The 20,131-nt window shown below is 41.8% G+C and overlaps 1 protein-coding gene across 9 annotated transcripts in view; it reads right to left on the minus strand.

Moving 5' to 3' along the window:
• Nucleotides 1-9,281: 9,281 nt before the first annotated feature.
• The window catches only part of AUTS2 (activator of transcription and developmental regulator AUTS2), a 657,596-nt gene continuing 646,746 nt past the window's right edge, over nt 9,282-20,131 (minus strand). For all 9 annotated transcript variants that reach the window (XM_090122499.1, XM_090122497.1, XM_090122501.1 and 6 more), the window contains 5 exons: nt 19,125-19,266; nt 18,548-18,625; nt 16,692-16,775; nt 15,551-15,773; nt 9,282-10,931 (listed from right to left, as the gene is read on the minus strand). In XM_090122499.1, coding sequence (XP_089978625.1) covers nt 9,692-10,931; nt 15,551-15,773; nt 16,692-16,775; nt 18,548-18,625; nt 19,125-19,266 — 1,767 coding nt within the window. In that variant the 3' untranslated portion in view covers nt 9,282-9,691. The remainder of the gene's footprint in view (nt 10,932-15,550; nt 15,774-16,691; nt 16,776-18,547; nt 18,626-19,124; nt 19,267-20,131) is intronic.

Here is a 20,131-nt window from a genome sequence, read left to right on the forward strand (position 1 = left end):
TCATCAGGCAAGACAGAAATCAAAACTCATACTCCAATTCTTTGCTTTGAGATAAAATTTTACAACACAGTCATACACAGAAACACACTACAGAACAGCACACGCTTGACTTATCTCCATACAACCAAAGATAAATTTCACTTTCACATATATCCAAGTTGCCAGAGCTCATGAATCCAGCTAGCACACTGAACACATACAATCCTTTTATTTGAGGTGAAACTCCATGCTTTTCCCACTTCACCTGTCCCAGCTGCAGGCACATGTTGCCAGGCCCTTCTGTGCCTTGAAGGCAGGTGCTGCTCCATGGCTGCAACCAGGAGGAACCACCTGTGGACATGCTAACAGAGGAATTCGTGGTTCTTTAGATGACAAGTAAGTGAACGAATGTATTTTAAAAGCCCTGTATATTACGCCTACACCTTCTTGCTATTTATTCATGTAACCAGTTACCATACGTGAAGGATGAACTTAGTACTGACGCATTCTTTTTCCACATCTACTTCAAACTGAATCATAGAACCTCCCTGGGCAGCCTGTGCCACTGCAGCACCACTCTTTCAGAGGAGAAACATTCCCTAACATCCAACCTGAACCTCCCCTGGAGCAGCTTACTGCCATCACCTCTCATCCTATCACTGGGAGTAGAGGCTGACCCCCATCCCCACCAGCTCCTTTCAGGCAGTTGTAGGGAGCAGTGAGGTCTCCTCTGAGCCTCCTCTGCTCCACACTGACCCATCCCAGCTCCCTCAGCCGCTCCCCATCAGCCATGTGCTCCAGAGCCCTCACAGCTCCCCTCCTCTGGACACACTCCAGTGCCTCCATGTCTTTCTTGCAGTGAGGGCCCCGCACTGAACACAGCACTGAGATGCAGCTTCACCAGGACGGGTCAGCTCCTGCTCCCTGCACTATTGCTGATAATCCTCAGATCCTTTTCTTCTGCTGCATTCCTGAATATATTTCTCGAAGTACCTTTACTAAAACACCCCCTAACCAGAGCTTTATTATCCCAACACCTGCGGGTCGGAAATGAGAACCAGGAAGCTGAGCTTTGCTGAAAGCACCGCAGCAACTAGCGGGACGCTCCGCCTCCTCAGTGCGGGCCGACACAGAGCTCTCTTGCGGCCGCGGAGCTGCCAGATACACCTGAGACTTTCAAAAAGCAGACAAAAATCCCGATTTCAGAGACTGTGCGCTGCCGCCAGCGCCGGGCAGCCGGGCCGAGGTTTCCCCCTAGCGTCCGAGCGCGGCCCGCCGCCATGTTCGCACGGGTTTCGCTCTCCCACAACGCCCTCTGCAGCCGCTTTCCCTAAGCGAGAAAGGGTTGAAGTCGAAAGATAAACGAAATAAAACGAATAAATTCAAGTGTCTAGAGGGGCTTCTCCCTCAGTCAGTCAGGAGTGAGAGGTATGAGCAGACCCACGTCAACCCCTGGGGCTCCAACACCTCACAGGACGCTTTAGCGCAGGGTCTCTCGCACACATCTGACAGGAATCTCTCCTTTTTTCCCCAAAGCAAAGCCAAATTCAAGCTGCACTGAGTCATACTAAAACCTTAAATGAGTTTCCGTGGGTCTGCCAGCAGCACAATGCATTTGAGACCCACACTGGTGGGCTACCAGGACAGGTGCAAGGTGCCGTGCCCCGAGGCACACACATCTGTATGCACCTGCCTGCGCGACTGTCTTCTGCTAAATGAATCCTTCAAAGAAATAGATTAGTACATTGTTGTAGCAGTCAGTGATGTATTTACTGCTGCACAGCTCCAGATGCTCTATAAGCCGCGATGATACAGTTAAGTGGAAAATGAGTCATTTAAAACCATAATGACTATCATAACGTAGCTACGCTGACAACAAAACACTGCTCAGAGCAGCACCACAAGGAGAACACCGCAGGGCTGCTGGCTCTGCCGCCCCAGCACTGCTGGAAGCCCCATTGGTACAGGGCAGCACAGATGGCTCCTGCCCTCCACAGGGTGCTTGGGCATGAGCTGTCATCTCATTAACATGGCTCTCCATCCTGCTGCCAGCCCACCTTGCTGCTTGGCTTCATGGAAAACGCCCTGGTGACTCAGAAGCAAATAGAGCTAAGCATCAATCTGCAGGGGTTGGCTGCCCCATAGCAGGCCTGCTTGCCCACAGCCAGAGCAGCAGTCCAAAGGATTGACACCATAGGGTACTGAGAGCCACCCATCAACCCACCTGTGGACAAATTGCCCTTCAGACTTCCATGCAAGCACCCACCACACAACAGATACTTCCAGCACAAAGTTATCTCTGTGCCAATTAGGGTACAAACTCTGCTGCACCTGCAGGTGTGAGCCATTTAGCAGCAATCTGTTGCTCACTGGTGAGGCTGCCCCAAGGAAATGCTCCACAAGACAGGTAGTCCCCTCGGAGTCAGCAGGACTTTGAATGCATCAGGGACAGGTTAGCTTTCTGCTGACGTGACAAGGGCGAACGTGTTAGAATAGGAAAAAAAAAAGTGCTTAGGTTTCCGCTGGTGTGAAGCAGACAGCTCTATCCATGTTAAATGTACAGTTTCATGTCCTGGCCTTCATCCCCCCTCCCTTCTCCAAAGGAAACAATTCACTACTGACGGCAGTTAGTCCTTCCAAAAGGCAGGTGGTGGGGAACACGTTGATATTCTCATGAATGGCTGAGGCTTTTAGGAACTGACATTCGTTGGCTCTGACTGTATGTACTGTTTCCAGCAGAGTAGCATGCTTTATTCCCGTAACATAAGCAACGCACTTTGTTGCTGCACTGCAGCACCATGCACTTAAAGCCTAACTCTCCAGAATATGATTAACTTTATCCAGCCAAATGCTGTGAGTAAGAACCACTTCTGGTTCCTCTTACTAAACATGATAAAGCAAGGTCACTCCCTAGCCAACCTGATTGTCTGCCATAGCACCATTGAGATTTCTGTCATTTATGCAAGGAAATAGAAGAACTTACAGATCAGGCTCATATGAAAATAATTTACAACCACATTCACCTTGCACAAAACAGTATAGCCATTCTGTCAGCCTACACATATTTCAGTTTCTCTTTAACTACCCTCTTGTGGTGTCTCTGAAGAATGACAGCCTTTTCTAGCAGGTGAAAATAAATTCAGCACTTTGGTCCATTCCAGTATGAATTCAGACAAAACTGTCCTCCTGGAAGACAAGTAACTGGCAATTGTTTTTACAAGCTCCAAATGCATTAAGTTTGTCCCAGATACACTGACGTTCTCACCACACAGGGACTACTGAAAGCTCCAGGAAGTTTATACTTGCAGTTTTAATTACCTTTAAAAAATGTTAGATCCCATGCTTTACTGCTAAAGCAGTCACCACTCTAACAAAGAAGTCTGCCAGTGATTCAATAGAAATTAGTTAAAGGCTCTGAATATGCAAAGCAGGAGATGCATATCATCAGCACGCAGTAATAATGTATATTTGACAGCTATGTAATCAATTAAGCTCTCCCTTAATTATTTTCTTCTTTTGAAACAAAGATGATTGCACTGGGAGTGGGTGGCTAGATACCTGGGGCTAAGCCCCATTTTTTCAATAGAGAAACATGTGACAAATCCAAAAATGCTACCATCTGAGTTTCAACACTACATGATATGGCAGCCATCAAACCAGCCATGCTCAGGGTTACCTTATGGCTTTTGATAACCAGAACAACCTCAGACCTTACAGGTACTTAAATTATTCCATTAAGAAGCGTAACACAAGGGAAGGCACAGCAATGACAACAGAGTAACAAAGTTGTAGACCACAACAAGCAAAGACTTGCTTGAATACAACAGCCACAGGCAGAGAAACAAGGGAAAGAAGCTACTTACCTCAGACACACAGTTACCTCCAACAAACAAGGCGTGTCTTCACTGCCAGCCTTTAGATGAGGTCTGGGAAGGGGTGGATCCTGGCTCCACCCCTTCTGATCACTCAGGGGCATTGCTTGCACCTGAGCTCCCCTGGGTAGGCCCTGCCTTCCCACAGGTGTTCAATCACTGTTTCAGGCCACAACTTAGCATTTATGCTACAATAAGTAAGTAAAACCATTATTTCATGGAGATCATTTTAGGAAATCTAGGACTGCAGGTGGCTGTTAGCGTAGGTTAGAGTGGCACTGTAAGGCAGTCTCTGAAAATCCTCATCACTCACTGCCACTGACTGCCTGATTTAGGTTTTTTTTTGTTTCTCTGGGTGACTGAGGCAGGAACCTCATTTCCCTTGGTGACTAATGGGATGATTCAGGCAGTAGGTGGCTGTTACCACACTGGTAATTCTCAGCTTTTTGTTCCCAGCAAAACTTTCCCCATTTATAAAACATGTGTAATGGTATAGTAAGGTTGTGAAGACCAGTTGTGAAGACATCAAATGCAATGACTGCATCCTATAGTAAAACTCTCAGCAGAAACCAGCAAAAGGGACGTGAAAGGATCACAAAGTACCAACATGATTTCATTCTCCACTGTTTGCTGTATAGAGCTTCAACCCAGGAATATTGCACGTGATGCATTTTGATGCATATGAATACATGTATTTCTATACACAGAGTACACACATGAGGAGGGGCATATTCTTTGTGATCAGGAAATGCATTTGTTCTGTAATTATTTTAGTTGTAAGACACCTGCAGAAACATAAAGGCCCAGCCAAACACAGAACTTGTAAAACAAACTGTGCAGAAAGCTCTCTGCTGACTCCACAATGTGCATCTGGAGGTGCTGGGAACCTTGCTCCTGGACACAAGCTGCTGTACATGGAGGTTGCAGAAAGAACAGAGCCTGCCCTTGCCTGCAGCTTTGTCACTCCTTGGCCAGCAAAAGCCAATTCTATTGGAGTCTATTACAACGATAAACCAATGCACTAATTCACCGAAGCCCTGTTTTCGCCCAGTTACAGCAGCACTCACAAATGCACAGGGCACCCAGCATGGTGCAATCACATTTTGAGAGTCAGACTGTTCCACAGAGCTTCACATAGAGAATGGACAGGACTGGTACTTCACAATATAAAAGCAGAATGGAAAATCTCCGGAGACTATAAAATCAACATGATTCATTTTCACATACGCTTCTCTGAACCAGCTAAGTTAAGAGAGACTAGTCTTTACCTAGTTAAGAAATGAGCACCTTCAAAAGGCAGCTCAAACTTTTCAAGATGGAATCCAGATCCACATCAACTTTCTGAAATCTGGATGATTATGTCCCCCAAGATAGCAGTGGGAGTCTAGGTGAGTTAAGTCCATTTATCGAGGCAAGACTTAATGGAGCCAACATGAGACTAACAACACCCTGCATTGTTTGAGTCTTTGATCTTTGCTGGAACCACAGCTCTTTCTTCTTTCTTACCAAAACAAAAAGTCGTCAGCCAAGCAGCTCCTCTGTAAAAGAAATCTAATCAATGGTCTGTTACCTTTTTCCAGTACAAGTGGCTTTCAGCAGAGGTCACCTGCATGCGTGAAAGAGTAGAATTCAAATTATCAAGAATCATATTAAATATTCACTTTATAAGACACAGTAACAGCAAATAAAAAAACTTTAAGTAGAATCCTCCCCAGTTGCCATTTGCCATTTTTCAGTCCAACGAAGACTACAAATTCTGTTTTCATAAACTCAAACAGGTGAAGGTAAAAAGGAACAAAAGCAGACATTGTACATGGCTCTCTCAGCAAAATTCATCTGCAGTATGTATCACTACCTATATTTAGCTGTTGTGAGGCACAAAAAAAAAAAAAAAAAAAAAAAAAAAAAAGCATGACTGGCAGAAAGGCATGGTAAAGTGTATATAGCAGGAAAAGCAGGAAACAAGGCATTTAGAAAGACAACAAAGACAATATGGAAAGTCAAAATGAAAGAAAAGTATAGCAAAGAATCAAAGTTCTGTCAGAGAACTGGTTTTAAAGAACCCCTTTGTATACCTTGATTTAACTGCCATCCCAACTTGTGATGGATGCTGCTAGGAGGAAGAACTAGTTGTAGTGGGGCATGGTGGGATCCTTAAAGCACAAACCAAAGTCCTGCGTGTTTCAAGCACAGTCACTCAGAGGTTTCTCTAGTCCTTCTGTCTCATATTCCATAAAACAATACCCTTCAGCGTCCCTTCATTCCTATGGGTGGTACGTTGTAACGTCTTAAGTGTTTAATTTTTCAAATGCTGGTGATTCATAAGTACAAGAATTATGACAAATGTCTGCTAGGAAAAACCCCGCTAACAAGATTGTCCTCTACCTGCAAGCTAAAGACTCAGTGTAAAACTTCTGAGAAGCTATGAATACATCTGAAAAATTTATAAGCATTAAAATCTTGTTACATCTTTTGTCACACCTTTCAGGCATGTTCTTTGAACGTCAGCGATCACATAAGACCTCACACTGTTCTTCAAAGGCAGACACCCATTTAAATTGCACTGAATTCAAAGACTGAAATGCCTCAATTCTTTCTTGGACTCTGGGACTGAGGTTTCATTGGCTTGGTTGGAAATTCAGGACCATTAGCCAGAGTGTTCTCAGCACCTGTGAGGACAAGGGTCACAGTCGGTACAATCCACATTTATTCCCCCTGAAGACATGGACAAAGCTGCTAGAACACCTATTAAGATGCTGAGATGAGTTGGAAGATGATCCTGTCATTGGACCCTCTCTCATGGACTCCCTCACTGTACCCATGCAAGCCTTCTCCCATAGTTTTTATCCTTCTACAGCCGTCTGTGACTGTTTTCCTTCATGAAGTTGAATAATTTTTAATGATGTACATACAGAAGACCGAGATATAGGCTGCCTGCAGAAAAAAAAAGCTCTTTTCATGTATTACACTACTGCTGGGTACGCTGCTACTAAGGATATGTACAGATCACATAAACTGGTTTCCAGAAATACACTGGGCTACTCTTTTCTCTTAGTTACATAGTTGAAATTCAGAGGAATTCCACTTTCTTCAGATTTTGCAGGAATAACACAGAACAGACAGAAATTCTGCAATAGCAGAGAGAAACAAAATTAAGCTTGAATGTATGGCTGCATACATTCAACTGTTTACCACAACAAGTGGTAATTGTTGAGCCAGAAGAAAGTTTTAAGTCTTGTTAAGGAAAGCAAGTTTCAGTCATTCAGTCATGAATCATCTCTGGCAAAAGAAACTTCAAAAAAAGTTTTGAACTGTTTGCAGTAACAGACACAAAGAAAATGACCAAGTACCTGCAGGAAATCATCCCACATGAGGAGCCAATCGCTTGTTTCAGAAAGGGTCACCATGAAAGCTGTGCTAGGAGCTAAAAACTTTGCAAGGAATGGTACGTATTTATTCCCAAATTAGTCACAGTAGCCAAGAGCCATATCCTCAGCTGGAAACTGGTAAAATGCCACTGGCTTGCATTAAACTCACAAAAGGAGTTACATACATGTAAGTACGGGACTAACCTAAAAGAACAGCTGGTCAGCAGTTAAAAGAAAACGTAAGCAGGGCGTTAGCACATTTTAAAACAATCCAGGCAAGCCAAGCATTTGGTTTCCTTTTTGTTCCTTTTTACCTGACCATGAAAATCATTTTTGTAAGATAGCTTATAAAGTCTTGTCATGTCCTTTCCATTCTTAACAGCTATTTCTTCTGAACAAAAACCCACTCTTGGGAAAAGGTATGATTTCTTCCCCATAGCAACGATGGGGTACTCCACACAAAGAAGCACCTAGCAGTTTAGTTCACATTTTTTAATAACATGGCACAATTTACATTACACAAGTCTTCGCTGATGAGGAAACATGCTGAAGATTGAGAGCTGCTTCACTTTTCTTTTCACATAGGATCTAGAAAGGACTTTATTACATACAGGATAAACAGCAAAAAGGTTTGTATATAACAATCTCTTTACAATACTGAAAGCTACCGCTACGGTTCCAGTGTACATATTCTTCAGGGTTGTTTTTTTTTTTTTTTTTTGTTTGTTTTGTATTTTTCCTTCTGTTCTTAAAAAACAAAAAACAAAACAAAACAAAAAAAAGAACAACAAAAAAATTGAAAATAAAGGGAAAAAAAGAAAAAAACCCAAATGGAAAAAGAACACTGCACAACATTTGGAGTTCACAAAATCTGAAGCTCACAACTAAACCTTCAGTTGACTACTAAAATAGATCTCTGATCATTAGAAACAACTGTCTGTAGTTACCTTTTTTCTTTTTTTTTTCTTTTTCTTTCTTTTTTTTTTTTTTTTTTGCCAAAACAGGATAACAACTTCAGATAGCACTTTAATACACTAGAAGACCAATGGAACTAATTTTATTTCATACATATATTTTACAGTCCAGTAGACAAGATAGTGAATTCTCTCAGATAAAGTCATATTCTCTCCAAATATTTAGATAAGAAACTTAATGCGTTATAAAAAAGTGTGTTATGAAAAGACAGATTTCAGAAGAATGATGCATTTTGTTAAAAAGGACCGTGTTCTTCATGTGAATTCACGTCTTCTGTGATTAGGGAACAACAAGGCTGACCTGTTAACTATTCACAGACTTTATTACCAACTGAAATACAACAAATTGCATTATGAAATCTGCAGCGGAGTTCATTAATTAAACTACTGATCCACAGTGAAAACATATCCATCATTTTTCTAGAAAAGTATTGGCTTTCTTGCAGGATTTGTTTCAGTGTAGCTAAACATCACTTAAAAAAAAAAAAAAAAGTGTGCGTACAGAGAAAAATGACACACAGACATGAATGGTTATTAGCAGAGGTTCTTCCAAAAATAAATCTGACGTGTTAAGTGACAAAAATTCTCGAAAACAGCCAGCATTTGATTATTATTCAGTTTAACCCAGATTAATGTGACTGAAAACCTACTTGCCATGACAGTATCAGTGATTATAGATCGCTAACCTGATGCGCTCTAAGGAATACATGAGGTACAGTAACATCAGCATCTTGATGCAGGGGTTTAGACAGAAAACTACACCTCTAGTGGGCTGTTTCTTCATCAAAACAAGCAGGAGAAATAGGTTTCAGGTATAGATGAGCTTGTTCAGGGAAAATATGACTTTAAGTATGTTGTGTGTTGAAAAGGCTCCTTTGAGTTATAAAGGCTTTTGTGAAAAGCCTTAAAATTCATTGCATAGTTGAAGGGGTTTAGCTGTCTATAACAATATATGTAACACAGCAAAAGCAGACTGTGTTGATCAATATTAAGTTTGCAAATAGCACAGTTTAAGAAGTATTAATGTATTATGTTACTTAATTTTATCTATTTACATTTGTACAAAGTAAAGCTTTCATCTTACCCTTTTTGCATATATGAACCATTAACCCATGAAGCACTCTTTTTACATAAATATCTACAAATGTCTTCACTTCTGGTCTAAAAGAGCTTTGTACGGTTGTCATTGGTGGTGGCTTGTTTCTAGGCAAATCATTCAGATTAACGTCTTGTTCTTCAGTTCAAATTTTGAAACTTTTAAACTAGAAATAAAATAGAGTAGGAGACACGAGGAACATATGGACTTGGCTAAAAGATCTGGAAAATTTCAACATATAATATACAAAAAAAACATTTCAAAATCTTTGCACTCAGGTCTATACATATTGTACAGTGGGTCACATTCCCAGTCTGTATCAATAGACTAGTAAGAAGGTCTGTATGTTCATTTACAATGTTCTGTCCCTCTCTCTCTGCTTTTTATTAAGTCTCGCTCTGCTTATCGAGCTTCGATGTCCTTGAGGGTGTGAGAAGGAGGCCTCTCTCTCATCTCTGCTGACAGAGGAGTAGTCCTTCTTGGAGACCCAGGCCGAGGCCCCAGCGTAGAAATAAGTGGTGGAGGGGCACTGAGAGCTGCTGTGGGGGGAGTTTTATTGAGGATACCATTTTGGTGTCCTGTCGGGGGACTGACTCTGGGGTAGTGCATGCTAGGAAGTCCTGGTGTGATGAGACTTGGGTGAGGCAGGTGTCCATCCAAGGCGGCCGGGTGAACTGAGTGCAGGCGTGCATGTTCGTAGTCCTCTCTGAGCATGTGCAACCGCTCCCTGTCATCCAAGTGGTTGCCCCGCTCATGCTCACGTCGAGGGTCAACAGAGAGAGGGTGGTGGTGATGGTGGTGGTGATTGTAGTCGTGAGGTTCCCGATCCCTGAACGATCTGTCAGCTTCATATAATCTTGGCGTAGAAAGACGATGAAGGGGGTCATTTCTTAGCAAAAAGTCTCTGCCCAGGGGGTCTCTCCGATGAATATCTAGTTCTCTGTAAGGATCTCTCAAGGGATCTCTCATTGGATCCCAGTGGAAAGAAGGATAGGGGAAGCGTTCTCCACCAGGAATTGGGCTAATTCCCATAAAAGGGGTCATCATGCGAGTCCTATCCAGGCCACTGATGCTGTTAATGTGATGTATCCCAGTTACACCTACAGTCATGGGCATAGACACTAAAGGACTTGGATGGACATTAGACGTAGATATAGGCGGTGGCTGATCAGACGACCTGTGAGTCTGAGGTCCCTCATGTTGAGCATCATGGTCTTCCTTTCGCTCCTCCTTCACTTTGACTTCATTGCTTTTCTTCGGATTATCGTACGCTGGCTCATTCTTCCTCTCAGCTTCACGGTTTGAAGTACTGTTAGGCCTGCTGCTTTCCACAACAGGTGGCCTAGCATAGGGTGAAGGAACCCTGGACATTTGCTTCGACTCTTCCACCACTCGGCTTTCATGGCTCAGGCTTTCTTTCTCTGAAATATAGTTGTCCTTCACCTTGTGCTCTTCAACATTAATTTCCTTCCGAGATTCGGAGTGATCCCTCTCTCGCTCTTTGGGTTTCTCTTTTTCTCGAACCTCAGGATTCAGATGGCTCCTGATCTGCTCACTGGAGCTGCGATTATGTCCGAGGGAGTTTACTGGATGGATAGGTGCTGGCGAAGGATGGCTGGAGTGTCTTTTCTCAATGCTCTCTCTAGGAAGAAAGAGAAGTGTAAAAATTAAAGCACAAGAAACTCTCAAAAATGAAACAAAGCCTTGAGGATGTCTGACTGTACTTGTTGATTTGCAGAAAGCTAGTGACAAGCACCATCTAATGCAATGCCTCTTTTACACATTCAGAACACCAGAAGAGCATCCCATCTCTACACTAGGTCTGTTCTGTTATCTCAGTGCAGAAGAAGATCCCTGAAGTATGTGCTCTGTGAGTGATCTGATTGAAACTTCAAACAGTGAAGTCCACACATGGATCCCAAGGAATCTAGCTCTAGAAAAGATATTTCTAGGATCACAGCCTTAACTGTTTGGAAAAAGGAGAGAGAATAATAAAAACATACCAATTTCATGCAAAAAAAAGTGGAGGCAATTACATCCAAATTACACGGGTAATAGGATTTTACCCACTGCTTCTATTAAGAATAAATTTGGGAAAATAGACAATATTTTGTTCAACTGACTTTCAGAGAAGCTTCCGTACTTCTCTACATTACAAGTTTCTTATCTATATTGTCTTCATCTTTCCAGATTTTCAGTTTACTTCTCACAATTCTATTTCTTTCTCAAAGCTGAAGATTAAAACTTCACAAGACACCAGTACTCTGGAGACAAATCACCTCCAAAAAGACAGGCACTTCTCTAAGTGTGAAATAAGCCTCAGTGCAGGTCTTTTAATAGAGGTGGCCATCATGTATAGATTATACATTGACTTCTTCAGCAGTGATGCTCATCATTCAAACTAGCTCTCAAAGTAGCGCCTCTCTGGAGTCTGCTGTTTTTATCATTACCAATCCTCTCCCATTTCTAGAGCAGAGTGAGCACAGCGAAGACTGATGATTTATCTCCTGCTACTGGCCAGGAAGCCTTCAAAACATTGCAAGTTCTTTCCATCTCTGAAATCTATTTATGCTGCATACAAGATTTAGGGAATAATTGTTTGGCACTGGATAACAAAACACCTATCTGAATGGATCCTGTACCAACTACTTTTTGAAAGTAGAGCTGACCAAGTGGAGTAGTCTTCCTACTTAGAGTCAATCCAATTTGAAAGGCAAAATGAATTCCTCAGTTCCCATGTTTTTCATGTCTCACTGACTGCTACTGATTTCAGAGCTGCAGTTTCTCCATGAAGACAGCTCCAGATATTCAGTGTTGAGCAAGTGCTGTTTGCTAGATATGGGAATTATGTTCCATCAGAGTGATGGATAGCATGCTGTTAAAGGCAAACGTGAGGGGTAAGCAGCAGGGTCCTCTGCAGTGCCTGAACAGCTCCAATTTACATTCTTCTCTGGGTACCTCTAACCTGTAGGTACCTCTGGTTAGTTAAACTGCAGCAACTGCTTAACAATATCTTTGAAAAAGGAAACTGTCATTATTGGGACCTCACCAGAAGAATCTTCTGTTGTATCTAGACTGGTCTGTCAGAACTGTCAGTTTATGGGCTATGTCTAAAAAAAGTTCAAGAGTCCAGAATGCAACTATTACTGTTAGAGCATTTGATACCAGAGCTGCTTTGTATGCACTGACTACTAATTAACTCCTGGGTACCAGGTTCTGCTTTGACTGACTGTGCCCTAAACACTGCAAAAATTGTGTCCTGGTTCTTTCCTCTTGCTCTCCATAAAACATTTAAGTCTTTCAAACAACTTCCAGATTTGGACACAGTGAGACCTTGACTAAAGGGCACTTTAATTGTTTCATTTCACTAGGAGGAGCTGAGTCCTTTCATTGATATTTAATCAATTCTTCTGTGTAATTTACGTATTTTAAATTGTTTGTAAAATCTTAAGAAAATAATGGGCATTTTCTGTAATTAAAGAAAGTACATGTGCAATCAAAATAACATTTCCTTTGGCAATTTCATCCTCTTCAGTTACAGTGATGGCATTACCTCAAGAGGCTATTGATTACTTAGGTAATCATTCACTTATGTAAATGGTTGTCCATTGGTCACGGAGGGAATCATTTTTTTATCCTCAAATCTATCAAGGGGTCCTTAGGTCAATAATATGGGAAGAGCTCTAAACCTCAGTCTCCCCAAAAAAGAAACTTTAGATCATGTTCTCAAATGAACTGATTACTAAATAAGGTACGTTTTGAGGCTGTATGCTATACTGACAGATAATGTGCAAGGCATCTTATGCCAATTATTTTGCTTCATTTATGTTGACAGAGAGAACAATAGATAATTGTATTCTTTCTGAAGTTCCAGGATTACAAACACATTGATGTCCTCATTAGAATGGAATTGCTCAGTGACATCTTTTAAATTAAATAACACAGAGAAGGAACAAATTCTGTTTTGCACAACAGCTGTATTCACTTTTTTTTTTTTTCTAATGCTGGGGTGCAGTAATAAGAGTCCTTAACAACAACAAAAAATTGCATGCAGTCTTCCAGGAGGAAGTAAGAACTGTAACAGGACGTGGAGGTGCAGCTCTGCACCAGGGAGAAGTTCACAGACTGCAGTTTCACGTTATTTTCTATAGTTAAACTCTCCTCAGGGATCTATCCTATCTCAGTCCAGCTAGGGAAGGGCTGCAGTACTCTGGCCATATATGCATTATCCTAGAAGAGCAATGAGCGATTCGCTGCAACTCATTTCGACAGCAATCCGAAACAAGGAGAAGGAAAGCTCAGAGGAACCTGCAAGGGACCTTCTACTGGTTACAGCAGAAGTCTAGATGAATGCTTCTGTCTAGATGGCCAGGCTGGTGGCAGATAAATGTCAGGACAATTTTGATGAATTCTGAGATGAAATTTTACCAGAACTCTGGGCATTATTCCCCATTCTGTCTGGTCAAGTTAGCAAAAAATAGGTAACACAGACTGGGACCTCAACCAGAAGGGTGAGGCTACACCTTCACCCTGCTGGGTGCCACTGAAGGTCAAAGGAGAGGTATGAGAGGCTCACAAGCTACACCAGACATTATCTATGTAGGGAGAACGTCTCCAGGAAGGAATTCTCTGCATCTTCTCAAACAGGCAACAGTGTGAGCATGCTGCAAAGTAGAACTCTTCAAAATCACATGGATGCATAGTGATACTGGATCAGTAAAACCATTACTGTACTGAACTGGTAGCCGTAATTGTGCAGAAACATGAAGAATGAATGACGTTTACTTTTAAACTCTCAAATCACTGAAAATAAATTATGTTCTGAGCTATGATATGGAGTTCAGGCAATGCTAAAGCTGCTTGCAGGGGATGTATTTCTGAAAGGGATTTTCTTCGGCAGGAACGCCTCATAACAAAACAACAAATCAGTAACTGAAAGAATCACACAATTGTAAATACTACCCGTATCATTAGTAACTAAAATGCTTTGCCATTCAAGCCAGTAAAGTTACTCACATGCTTAAGCATTTCACAGGACAGAATCCCCAATTTCTAACAGAAATTTATTTGGAAGCATTAACACCAGACATGAAAATAATGAAGCTATGCTACCAAACAGAAAATATTCCAAATGGAAAATGTAGGTGACAAAATCTGAAGTTTGACTTGCTCTTCGCATTTTACAATAATATAGAAAAGCTCTTCAATGTATTTTTTAGAATATCTAATGTGTTAGCATAACTTCTTTTTGAAAAGGCTACTAATATTTGGGTTAGTGACAGAGAAGTCAGAAAAGCACATCTCCTAAATATTTTTTTATGTTAAAAAATTAGAAACAAATAGCCATTACATAGTAATGTGCAAACTTAGCAGGAAAGCCATTAAGCCACAACTGAAAAGCTGAAATCAGCCTCTCTATATTTTTCAAGGAAGGCATGACACTTGCTGAATGGCAAATTCTCATAATTTGGTACTTAAATGTTAAGAGGAATTGTTACGGAGTTAACTGTAGAATGGGAACAGTCCTGACAAAAAAATATATGACCAGGTTTTACTTTTCATTAACCCTTCCCAGCCTGGACATGTTAGAGTGCAAGTCCATGTAAAACACTGAACAAAAACCGTGCTTGAAGGCAAGCAACAGCAGTGCATGTATGTGTGTTTTCTGCAGGGGAATACAGGCCAATTTAACAAATGGCATGCACTGAAGCTTACTGTGGTACTGGAAAATGTCATGCCGTTGTATTTCATGGTGGTGTAATTTTACAACTTTATCAGTGGTTTCTCTCCTCAGGCCATTTTAGGGGGTGGAAGCAGGGTTATTTGTTTTGCAGATAGGATCGGATTTACAAAGTTAAGTGTTCACAGGTGCAGATATGTGTCTGATGGACTTCACAGCTCTTTTTGCATCCTGTCAGGCACCTATCTACACATTGAATCTTCAAAAAACCTATTAAAAAGTCACCCACAAGGCAAGCATTCTGTTCTCACTTGACACCGCCTGAACTCTGCTCCAGCAAAGCTCCTTCTGATGAACTGAGGTGCAAGTGAGAAGAGAAACAGATGCAGCAGGAAGCACCCGAGGCAGATCTGCAGCTTCCCTACTGCCAGCGCTGCATCGTAGGCAATGATGGCGTCAGCTCCCCCGAGTGTCCCTTTTCTGAAGCTCTGGTTTAACAATGTGCCAGGCTGGGAAGGGTTAAAAGCGGAACGGAGCCCCAAGCTTTGAACTAAACAATTCTTGGAAGTGTTCTTTCGTACCTTTCTTTGTCATCTTTACTAACAGATGAGTCTCGTTTATCTACATCTCTATCTCTGTCATGAGCTGCAGCAGATGAACTGCGCTCCAGCTCTCCTGGCTTCAGCCAGGGCGGAGGGGTCGGGAACGAAGGAGGAGTTCGGTGCAGTCGGTTCCAGGGCTCGTGAGGGTTGCTAAAGCTCTGCATACTGGGGCCATCCTTGTGGCCGAACATTGAGTTGGGTGCTGAAATGGTGAAGTGGAAAACAAAAAGGTTTAAGAAAAAGGTATGCTCTAGTGAAGGTACTTACCAAAAAAACTTTTACAGCACTCAGAGTTAAAATGAATACATATTATTGGGAGCTGGAAAAGGAAAGGAAATTAACAGAGATTCATTAGAGGGTCTCATTCCTAATAATGGGCAGGCATCTGACAGCTGTTTTAATTGGATAGGGAAATGCTGTGGATAAAATTGACAAGGAATGAAGATAGAAAGATAAAAGTGACAATGATCCTTAGTCCAAATATTTTGGAGACACCAGGAAATGACCATTATACTGAATATAAATAATGGAACTTGTTGCATTTTATCCTGAACCAAAATAATATAATATGCGACCAAAATCATGCCAGGTTTGGAGTATGGTGAAAGAGAGTGATTTTTAAAAGGATGATCTTTTGTGACTGGCCAAATCTAGAGAAATGTTGATGACCCTGGACAAATAAATGCAGGTTAGTGATCTTTTCCAGGCACATGTCCTGGATTCACTGGTGAGAAAGGAAAAAAAAATGTTCTCATCCACAGCTAGGGATTACAAATAAGCACTGCACATTAACTACTTTGACCATGCAACAAAACCACGTGGAATCCCACAAACTCCTCGCACTCATGAGTTCTAGATGCAGTTATTTTTTTTTTTTAATAAACAATGTAATGGTGACATTTAGCACTACACTGAGCCCAAACTATGAGGTAACTAAAAGAAAATCATTCACTGGTGACTAAAAATGCTGTTATTTAAAAGAAAAAGTTCACTTTTCAAATTACCATCCCTTACTGATGTGTGACCTACGCAACTGATAAAATGACAGCAAATAGTCACCATCACTCCACGTCCTGAATTACACAGCAAACAAGAATTCATAAACAAAGAGGTTACTCACTGACTGTCGGGTTGCCGAGTCCCCCGAAGGCATTGCTACCCACTGCAGTGAGACCACTGAAGGAAGCTGGTCGATTGAAAGGCTCTGCAAACCAATGGAAACAGCTCACTGGTGTGTTGGTCATTGTGAGAAGGCATTACTGTGTTATCCAGCTGTGCTACGCCTGCATGAAAGCTCAATCTGTGTCCACCAACATCATCTACTCGCATCACAGCAGTGATGGTGAGAGGATGGGAAATACGAACCAATCTTTTCTCCAGTGAAATATGTATGGGATCATCTTACAAGAAAAACTTCTACTTCGAAGCAAAACAAGATGTTACACACAGCAGGGAGGCCTGCAATCCAGCAAAAGCAGCGACTCCACTTAAAATCTGCAAACATCTCAATTTTTCTTTCTTTTCATTCCCTTCCAACTCAGTTCCATTGTCCTCAGGAAATGACCCTGTCTAGCAAGGCAATTAGTAAGTCTGGCAATTGTGCTTGCAAAACACCTTCAGGCCATGCCTCAGCCATGTCTCCTACACCACAGTCGGGATATATAAAAAATGTCTTATTGTACTGATATGTCATGCTGACTTCAGCACCTTGTAATGCTCTTGGTATTTACTGCTACTACTGTATGTAAAACTAGTATGGACTATGAAAAATATTGGCACTTAATGTACACAGGGTGTATGTAAGCCAAATGAAGCAAATTCTCTTCTCAATTTCAGAGAAGTTTAATGATTTTGATGAAACCATCAGCACTGAGAAGAGGAAGGACAAACCGAGCATGTTTTATAGGCAGCTCAGTACAGAATGATGAAACCACATCACGAGTCTGCTGCAGCAGTTTGGTGATCCTCCTGAATCCCTCCCTATGCAAAACAAAATATCGAATTATAGTCCTGATCTCTGATGCTCTCGTAGGCAGGTTGCTTATTGCAACATCATTAAATGAGAAGAAAGCTAACATTTGTTGAATGTTGGTGGCGTTTTTTTTAACGTTTATTTGCTATTTTTTCACTGCCATACACATTTAAGATCAGACCACAAGATTTTAAGGATCTGCTTCCCACTCACTGAAATAAAAAGCAGACATCTCAGTAGCAGTTAAGACCAGAAACACCTCTCTGAATCTGAGCCTTAATCTTCAGGTATTTTTTGACTGCTTATAAACAAAACTACACTGAATCCTAACCTCCTGCTACTCCTCTAACACCCAGGTAGTTTTTTCTCTGAAGTATTTTAAACGTTGCTGTCAGTTTTACTATTATGTGCATGTAGAACTGCTGCTTGGGTTACAGAAGACAAATGGATAAAATGTACAATTTTTAAAGGTTGAACTGGCACACGGACAACCTTTAATGGTCTAAACCAAAAGACATGAAGTAAGAACAATGTGACATGACTCTGCCATAGTAGCAGAGTAAAAGCAGAGTGCAAAAACTCACACAGCTTGCTAAAAATTCAGTGCATGACCTCAAGCTTGTGCTAAAGGATCCATCATGGAGACCCAGCTGCCAACATGCTTATGCCTTGTGGTGCTACAGGTGTGCTTAACTGTTATCTCCATGGACTGGCTATGCTGAGGAGCATCTTTTGGGTTTGACTCTGGTTGGAAAAAAGATGGTGGCTGCTCAGACTGTGCTCCATGCAGACTGTGCTCCATGAAGCTCTAACACAGCCTTCTGGATAACGAAAGAACAACTGAACTAGCTCAGATCAATGGATATTCACAGTGTAACAAGCTACAGCAGATCCTGCGAGGGTAACAGGCCAGAAAATGCCTGTGTGTTATGTCTGAGTTGTATTCACAGTGAGTGGCTTGCACAGAGAGGGCCAAGAGCTGCTCACTGCACTGCTACACTTACCTAAGTGAGCAGCTGGGTTGAGAAAGTTGCTGTGGTGAGGTGGAGGACCAAAAGGGGTGCCGGCTGGATGAGCCCCACCTGCCAAAACAAAGCAACACAGTGAATTCCTAGCTAATGCTCAGAGAGGGACTCCCTGTGCTCTAGGCTTGACTACTCTTAAACAGCACCTCACATAAGCAGAGATTGCTGTATGTTCAGGTCAGGCTCCCATGCAAACAGCAGCTGCTCTTCTGAACAGAAGTTGTCAGTTATAGAAGGTGGAGGAGAAATGTGTCAGCATGGAAAGAAAAAAAAAAGGGAACACACAGTGTATTTCCAACCTGTCATCTCCATGATGCAGATATCACTGCGTGAAATGTTTCTCCGTGTATAACCTGCATGGCATTTCATCACATTGTTGTTCTTTTTTTAAAAAGCACATGGAATAATTTTAAAATATTTATCAAATAGACTAATAGCCTCTGGCACGTCTTGCAGAGTTCATAAGCCAAAGCATATGGGAAATTTCCTGTCAACATGGCACAGATTAGCATGCTAATGAGCATGCCAAAGAAAGAGTTTGATCCTCAATACTCACTGGCTGTAGAGAAGAGAGTCGAGGGCCGGGCCAGGTCATGAGGGTGGTGGATGGCTCCAAACAGGCTGGGGCCTGGGGGCCTGCTCAGAAATTCAGGTTTCAGGCCAAAGTCCAGCTTGTGTGGATCTGACTGCATCTGTTTCTGAAATATTAAAAAAAAAAAAAAAGATTTGCAAGAGACTGCCCTAAGAGGCACTTTCAGAATGCTGTGGGTTAGTGATAGAATAGCAATTTATTCGTAACAACTGATGATTTAACAAAGATATTAGTTTTTAGGACCTTGGACATAGGTGCAGAGCCAGCCCCAGGACAGCAGACAAACAACCTCAGGTTCCCTAACAATGCCCAGGGCTCACCAGTGTCTTTACAAACACATATACTGCTCTGGAGCAAAGAGTTTTAGCACAGACTTGACTGAACGGAACAAACACTGAAATCTCTGAAGAGGCCTTAAACACATACTTGGCTGTACGTACAGGTCTGTCTTTAAAACAACAATAAAAACAAAGTGAAAGAGAGATGTTAGTTTGGATGTGAGCCCCAGGTGGGCAGGCATGCTGAAAGCAGGGAAAGCACCAAGTGCAAGAGGCAGAGCTGCCAGCTGACCTCTGACTGCAATATCACTCATCAGACAGTGACACACACACCAGAACCATCACATTTAAATGTGGAGCTGCAGCTGTGTATTGATGTGTATCTTTCAGCGCCTCTCAAACTGCAATTGAGCAAGACAGGGGCTAAAATGAAGCAAATTACATATGAAGTGTAGTAGTGTCTGAAGAACTCAAGTCTCATTTTGATAGCTTGCACTCCAAATTCAAAGCACTGTATGTCACTGCCTCTATTTATATGGGATTAGAATGAGCAGATTTTCTTTTTGGAAGTGTATTTCCCGATGTAGCTGTACTGTAAATGATAAGTGGATGAAGGATGAATTCTTCATTGTGTCACATACTCACTTTAGTGGTTCCCACTTCAATAGTTTTATAGAATGCAGAGGAAAACCA

The sequence above is a fragment of the Phasianus colchicus genome, chromosome 21 (assembly GCF_987193195.1).
Source record: "Phasianus colchicus chromosome 21, bPhaCol1.hap1.1, whole genome shotgun sequence".
NCBI lineage: Eukaryota > Metazoa > Chordata > Aves > Galliformes > Phasianidae > Phasianus > Phasianus colchicus.